The sequence below is a fragment of the Lycium barbarum genome, chromosome 3 (genome assembly GCF_019175385.1).
Source record: "Lycium barbarum isolate Lr01 chromosome 3, ASM1917538v2, whole genome shotgun sequence".
In the NCBI taxonomy this organism is placed as follows: Eukaryota; Viridiplantae; Streptophyta; class Magnoliopsida; order Solanales; family Solanaceae; genus Lycium; species Lycium barbarum.
In genome coordinates this window covers 112,551,282-112,559,820 of record NC_083339.1, presented here as the reverse complement: position 1 = coordinate 112,559,820, position 8,539 = coordinate 112,551,282, and the positions used below count along the sequence as shown (strand labels likewise).

General features: G+C 33.3%; 1 protein-coding gene across 1 annotated transcript; it reads right to left on the bottom strand.

The window, feature by feature from the left end:
* Positions 1-822: 822 nt before the first annotated feature.
* LOC132631844 (F-box protein At4g00755-like) lies at positions 823-5,524 on the bottom strand. Its single transcript, XM_060347546.1, is given in 6 exon segments — positions 823-2,556; positions 2,558-2,665; positions 3,041-3,159; positions 3,530-3,708; positions 3,784-4,197; positions 5,119-5,524. Coding segments are annotated over 6 exon segments (1,002 nt in total). The 5' UTR covers positions 5,246-5,524; the 3' UTR covers positions 823-2,501.
* Positions 5,525-8,539: the final 3,015 nt, after the last annotated feature.

The window sequence follows — 8,539 nt, the reverse complement described above, 5'->3', positions numbered from 1 at the left end:
AAGGATAATAAGTTCGATATAAAATGTATAATCATTTAGTCTCTGAATTTTATCCCATCTTTTGCACTAAAACGATGGGATTAGTTATCCCATTACCCATATGGAAGATGAGATATATAACTAACTAGTAAATTTATCCGCGCGAAACAATGTACAATAATAAATTTAAAATGATCTTTTTATCGATTAAGGAGATAGTGAAATAAACAATTACTAACTTTTTGTAACTCAGTACAGATATTAGTATCAATCCACACAGATTTCATTCATTCATGAAAAGAAATGCATTATTATTCAAAAATCAATCGAAGAACTGATATACAATATGAAATATTCACAAAATTTAATTAAATTCTATACATATGTAAAGAAATTGCAAATAATCTAACTCTCGACACCTTATTATCATATACAAAACATTCATATTCAACAACTACGGATCCGTTTGGCCATAAAAAATATTCACATTTGTAGGATTATTTTTTCACTTTATTTGAAAATTTCAAATCCAACTTAATGTTGTGTTTTAAATTTGAAAAACAACTTATAACCTGTTTTCCAACTCCCTTTTTACTTTCGAAATTGTATTTAAGTCCATTCAAGGATGAGCATTATTCCAAATACTCTTTGCAAAAAGTATAACCACATACAACTTCATCTCTCAAATAAAGTAAAATTATTAGAATCTATGGCCAAACGTTCATGGGAGGAAGGCCCTAGTTTTTCATAAGTATCCATAATAATTATTGAACAACTCTATTTTTAATAATTTCAAAGGAATAAAACTGTCATTAGGAAAAATAAAATATTAGCCTTGAAGGATAACCGAGAAGACAAATTTACTTCACCTTTCAAAGAATGAAACATCTAATGGAGCATCAATTATATTTTATATTAAACAAAATAATTAACAATCAATCTATTTACTTGCCTAAATACTGTAACTAATAAATACAGAAAAATGAGGAAAGCGTTTCAATGTCATGCTATTGCACACTAAACTAAAAGTAAAAATAGAATTTTACTTTTATTTTTGCTCTGAGAAGAAGTTTGCTACCTGAAACAGGAAAGAAATGAGAAGGGTAAAAGAAAAACAAAAATGGAGGAGAAAGGAGAAGCAAGTTAATCCCCACAGAGGCAAATGATCGATGCAACAATTGTCATTAACCAGCAAAAAAACAACACAACTAATATCAATAAAATATGAGAAAGCATGAACAAAGGGGAAAAAAAACCCCACAAACTAACAGGAAGCCTCAAACAAAGATCAAAAGCATAATATTTCTAATAAAATCAATGACAATAGGAAACAAAAAGAGGAAAGAGTAATAGCAAATGCTATTCTTATTTTAAGTATTATTTGTAGTTGGAAAAGACCATAGAGGCTACTGGACTCCTTACGGAGGGTCTTAAAAAACACGTTACTTGGATAGAAAATGTAACAGGTGCAGGAATTGTGAGGATCGTAAGTCACAACGCATAAGAATTTTAAGACATTTGAGTTTCTTTTTAATGTAGCAGATAAATGCGGAAAAAAAAAGCCAAAAATCTGAAAAAATAGATAAATATCATTCTAGGTCATAGAAAGGTACTACATCACCTTATATATGCCTAACTTTATATTATATTATATTATATTATATAGATTCCATACAATGTCCCAACCCATGAGACATACATGCTTGTCTAGTCCATCCCGCCGACTAAACTTTCCCAATTTTCTCGAGAAGAACTTATAAGGAATTAATTATATAGGAGTATATTTTAAGCAACGTTCATTCTGTTGCTTCTCATTTACCATTTTATTTCTCTTCATTATCATCTTGACGAAAAGGATTGAGATCCTCTCCAGAATTGGTGGCCAAGTTAAAACAGCTTTTCGTACTACAGTAATCAGTTTGTTTTTAGGGTCTACTTATGTATTTCGTCTCGACGACAAGGGTGAACAAAATTTAATGGTTGTGGTCAAAATACCACGTCAATTGTATCGAAGTCAGAAGATCTCTATATTTTAACTAGTATATCATAAATTATTTTGGTTACGTATTTTTGTACTGACTCTTTTGTCTTTTTGTACTTATTTTTAGGACCTTCCGTCATGATCATCGGAGATAAGTATAATCCCACGAAATGAGTCAGAAAACATGAATGTCTCTATAGGCTTGTCCAATTTGGTGCAATAGGTAATTGTAACAACTAACAACGGTTTGTGTGGTATACAAGAAATCCTATTTTGTGTCCACAGGAATACAAGGCATAGCGTATTAGCTACAAGTTAAAGAGTATGACTCAATACAATGAATGATGTAGCTAAGTAAGAATGAAGCAATTAAAACAACTAATATTCATTTGGAGAATGTGGTAGTTGACTGGATAGAAAGCAAGCTACATAATTACTTTTTGTTGTTTTATATCTCGACTAGCCTGTGTGCACCTTGACGACTCTAATAAATACCTGTTACCGCCAGTCCGCCCTACTGCATAGCTGTGTACACTAAAATCTAATTGACGAAAGGTGGACTACTTGAAGCTCCTTCAGAAAGTTTGTGACTGGCTCAACCTTTCTTCTGGGCAATACCTCAGGCTGCACTTCCCGGCTTCATCAAGTATCTCCACATCAAATGCAGGCAAGAGGGGTCTTCCAACAACTTGAACGTGCGATATACTATAAAATAGCAAATTAATAAGGACAAGTTACACATTTGGCCGGTCGGCCAGAAATTATTACATTCGCTAGCCAAATATATCAAAATATATATTATTATGTATAAAAAAGTTTATTTATGTCTATTATATGTTAATATAAAAAAATATACATTTGCTGGCTATTATTTGGTCAGTGGCTATTTGGTTCAATTTCTCAATTAATAAAGTTGTCTTAGAAACTCCCCAAGCCCTGAGATTATACTCACAACCTTTAAAACCAATGTGCTTATTCAGATATAAAACAACCATATGGTAGAATATGACTGCAGTAATAGCTGGAAATAAAAGTCATTTAGAATTTCGAGGCCGACAAATCAAAAGAGGAGGAACTGACCATATATAATATAGACCATCCATTTGTTGTCTTTGAACTCTGCCTAAGAGCTCCACTTGTAGGATTCCGCCAATGCAAAGAGCAGGTTCTGGCAGCTTAAACTTATGCAAGATGTTCTCCTGTACCCATATGAAGCAAAGCATAGCTGTTACAAAGTCAAGATACATAAAAGAAGAAATCTTAACCAAAACTTCACTGCAACTGAAATCGATTATAAATTGGTCGCTTTCGTCAGCAAAAAAGATGATTAGTTCATCAATGAGCACCTACTAGCTGTGTTAAATGGGTGGTACACTACCGACAAATAGATGCTCCGACACAAATAAGACCAGGAATAGTCTTAGTTAGGGAGAATCTTGCACTACTATGACTAGGGAACTAGTTAATTTTCCCAATAAAAAAAATGTCAGCCTAGAGTATCCGTTGATCATTTCAGAGCTACGAACTTATAAGAATAAAGGAAATTAAAATACCATTACTGTTTCTAACCTGAGCCATGGGAAATGATGGTGAGGTATATGTCCATACGATCTTCGCAGAGTAAGATCCTTGAGCAGCGGCTGATTCATGTCCGTTGTCACTTTCTACATCTATTTTAACATTAGGATGTCCCACCCTGAATCTCATAGCTTTTGCTGAATAAATGGGAAAGCCAAACTGGAAATACGCTGTTACAAAATCATAATTTTCTGGTTAATGAAGCAAAAAACAAATAAGCAGAAGATAAGAGCTTGAGGTGCCACCTTGAAATGGTTGTACATGAATTTCTGAAATCAAGCACAGCTTTGAGATTAATTTATATGTTAGCGTCTCAGGAACTGTAGGATCATTTTGTCCTCCACTTGACCAGTATGAAGCCCTCCGCCCCATACGATCACCCGGTGTTAGCGTGTTCAGAATGCTTTCTTCAGGATAGTTGTCAGTGCTTGATGCATGGATTGCATCTATTAAGCATTCTTCCGTCATAGAGTTGGAAAGGCCTTGTGTCAAAAACGCATAAAATCTGTGATCCCTCTCCAGACATAACCACTCCTTAGACCTTTCTGGGTCAGATACTGCTGGTACAACCGTGTTTTCAACTTCAATCATATTCGCAACACTTGATATTTCAGGAAATCTTCTTAAACAGAGATGCTTACACAAGCCATTTCCAATCACTGCACAAGAATTGATTGTCTGATATAACAGGCAGTCAATAAGAAAACACATAGTTGCATACTACTCCTAAATGAATGATTTATGAGATTAAAATAAAAGCAAGCAGAATACAAGGATGTCTTGGTCTGAGTAAACATGAGGAACTCTAAGGAGCCGTTTGGCCCTGAGAATTATTTCACTTTATTTCAAAGTCATAGTTTAGTTATAAAATTTCCAAATCCAACTTGGAGTTGGATTCCAAATTTAGAGAAGTGCTCCATCTTCATAAATTTCAAATAAAGTGCTCTCTTTTCTCCTTTGCAAAAAGTATAACCAAACGCAACTCCAACTTCATAAATTCCAAATAAAGTGAAAAATATTTAGAATCTAGGCCAAACGCCTACTATGTTCTGACAAAATCCAAAAGAACTAGACTGGCGAAGAATGCACTTAAGAAGGATCTAAAAAAGATTGGAGACTCTTCCTATTTCATGGCGATTTTAAGATTGTGTACTAGATAGGGGAAGAACCTCTAAATCCCAGCAAAGAAACTCTTGCATCATATTCTGATCCAAATCTTTTGACAGCACAAGGCACTAAGCAACAAAAAATGAAAATAGCACTAAATAAACACGATAAAAAATTAAGTCCTCATCAATACAAATAATGACACGTAATGGAACGTGAAGGGGCGGAAGGAAGTGGTACCACATTTTAAATGATCATAGCCATTTTCAAGAAACCTTCTCATGGTCATGTATACAATATGGAGTGATCGTTAGATATATGATCCAGCTGCCCAACAAGTATATAACAAATCGCATCGCCATGTCACCAATCCTTCAAACTTATTCGATTTTATCCAAACTAAGACTAACAAAACTACAGGTAGCACAAATGAACTTATGAAACATCAAAGTAGTATCAATGAAATAGGTTACCGAATTGACGCCAAGAACTAGAAACAGCAGAAGCCCGGATAAGATCACAAGGGTCCTCCAAACACGTTAGGATCTTTATAGACATGTCTGGTAAAAGCCATTGCACAAAATCCCCATATCCCTCCATTTCTTTTCAACGATCAAGGCCTTCAGTCACCTAACAAACCCAACAACACAAACTTAAAATCAAATAATTTGAATACAAACAAAAACAAATAAGCAAATTTAAGTACTAGAACATAAGGTTGGATTCTGAGTTCTAATATTCAAATACAAAAAAGATAGAAATCTCAGGCTCGTAGGACAGTTGGGATTCAAACAAATACTTGTGTCAGAAAAAAAAAAACACAAAAAGAAGACAATAAAACCTAGAATTAAGTTAGATATCTTAAAAGAAAACATAAAGTGGAATCTGGTGAAACCTATACATAAGGAAAAGGAGGGATGTTGAAACCAAGAAAAGTACAAAAAGAGTGAAGAAAGGAATTCACCTTTTGCCAGAAGGAAAAAAAGGATCAAAACAAACCCCAAATGAGAGAAAAATGCAACTGAGAAAGAGAAAGGAGCTGATAATGGGAAACCATATATATCAACCGACAACCACAAAATTAAATTAATTCTACCGAAAAAAGTACTGTACTTAATTAAAGACTGAAAGGGGTAGTAGTATATACAAAGTCAATACACACCATTAAGAGCAATAATTAAGATTACTTTTGATTCCCATGCCATTATTATACCTTAGAGAAATAAGCAATAACGTGGAGTTTTTATGAAGCAGAGTGGAGAGAGAGGGGATATAACACGATAGATACACTAAGGAAAAGTACCAAGGTTAGTTTTTTAACGTATTAACATGGAGGGGTCATTGTCATTGTGTCGTGCACGTGTAGAGAGTGAAGGCCTTGAACAGAGATGATAAAGTTAGATTATAAAAATATGATTCGCTTAATCCCTATATTTTATGTAATTCATGTCATTTTGATTTATTCAAATTTAATTATATTTAAAGATTAAATTAATTTGGGACTAAACATAAAGTCTAAGTTAACTCATAAAACATTTTCTCAACTTATTAAATAAATATTTTTTTATTTAATAGGTTATATTTAAGTAGTAGTAATAATAATAATAATAATAATAATAAGAAGAAGAAGAAGAAGAAGAAGAAGAAATATCTTTATTTTATGTGGTAGTTAAGAAAATTATATGAAAAAATAACAAATTAATATTATTGGGACTTTTTCACAAATACCTATGCGGATATAATATTTTAGAGAAAATGGGCAAATGCCTCCCTAACGTATGATTAGATTACCAAATACACACCTATTCTACACGGGGGTCCTATTACCCCTGAACTCTTTAAAAGTGAAATATATTGCTCCCTAAATGCTGAGATGACAAGGAGAGTGCATTCACTCTCTTTGAGAGAGTGAGACAGAGTGAGAGACACAAAAACATTATTTTTAATATTTCTTTTAATAAAGGTTTAATGCATATGCAACCCCCTGAACTTATTTCTTTTTTCCGTTTTGGCACCTTAACTAAGTGTTGTTCCTATTGAACCCCTGAACTTGGCCTCAAGTGTGTCTATCAAACACAATCCAACTTACATAATAACATCTATGGTGAGTTTCATTTTCTTTAGCCTTGTGCGTGAATGTCAATCGCATCCTTCGTGGAAATTTCAACTAATTAAAACACTGCACCCATTTAAATTGTACACATCAGATAGGAAGAAGTGTGTTACTTTGTTATACAAGTGAAGAAGCACCACTTAAACCAATCAAATAACAAAACTGGAAAATAAGAAATCAAAATTGGAAACTAAAACTGAAAACTGAAAAATAAGAAACCAAAACCGGAAAATAAAAAGCCAAAAATATTAAGCAACACCAGATCCTATTATGTTATTCCGGAATCCCAAAAAAGCTTCAAAATCAATCTTAAAAGGCTGGTCTTCAATTCCTGGTTGGCCGAATTGCTTGGTTCGTTATACACATTTATACACATATACACACATATTTTAATGATATGTATAATTAAAATGCGTGAGGGGGTTTTAATTGGTTGAATTTTCCACATAGGATGCGATTGACATTCACGACCAAGGCTAAAGAAAATGAAACTCACCATATATATTATGTAAGTTGGATTGTGTTTGATTGACACACTTGAGGCCAAGTTCAGGGGTTCAATAGGAACAACACTTAGTTGAGGTGTCTAAATGGAAAAAAGAAATAAGTTCAGGGGGTTGCATATGCATTAAGCCTTTATTAAAAGAAATATTAAAAATAATGTTTTTGTGTCTCTCACTCTGTCTCACTCTCTCAAAGAGAATGAATGCACTCTCCTTGCCATCTCAGAAATACAAAAATCGAAAAAACAAAGTGGAGTAAAAATAGGCTCTACACAAAAAAAAAAAAAAAAGATAAATACATTTAAATACAACGAAATAATACACTGAAATATACTGAAAAATTAGATATACTGTTTGTTGATACACAGAAATACAGAAATATACTGAAACATTTTATTAAACACTTGGTGGGCATGAAGCTCCACAGCTCTCATCAATGGTGTTTCTACAACAACCTATTTTATTGCTCCTAGATGATGCTACAATATCATATTGCTATAATCAATGCTATTCTTCATCACTCATAAGATAAACAGCACCACATGATTAGCAAACATAGGAAGGATTTTCCTCTTATTTCGGCCTATCCATGGAGATTTAGCAAACAAATTGTTATGGCTGAGCTTCGGCCATTGGCCGGAGATCCTCCAGTGCTTTTCTTGTTGCCACTGGTGTATTTTTGCAAGGAGTATCAATATCCGCCATTAAAATGGAGAGTTAGAGCTTGTTGAAGATACTCTAACAATGATTGAATATATATATATAAAAAATTGAATGAAAAGTGAAGGTAAAAACGATGAAATTTTTGAACAATTGAAGAGAAATACAACAAATAATATAACGAAAATTAGTTACCTGTAGAGATTGGGTAACTGATAAGGAAGAAGAAGAAATCGTGGTAATTATGGTGAAGACTAATGTGAGTAAAATACGGTTGTGAATTGAAGATGTGAGAGAAAAATATTTGAAAAAAAAAAGAGATTGTGGGTAAGTGGGAGAGAGGTACTTTATTTTTAGGGAAACACACTGCAGTTACAAACAAGTTATAGATGGTAATTTGATAAATAATTAAGCTATCAAAAATAATTTTTAAAAAAGGTAGCTATTACTAATAAATAAATCTTAGAGATAGTTATGGACCGTAAATTTTCCTAATTAATTTCGGTGGGGGGCAAAGACTGGTAAATACTTGGGCCGAGGAGGATTTTGTGTAATTTTCCCTTCTAACCTGAAAGTTCACGTCTGGGCCTTTTATCTCAAAGGCCCACTATTCTCACC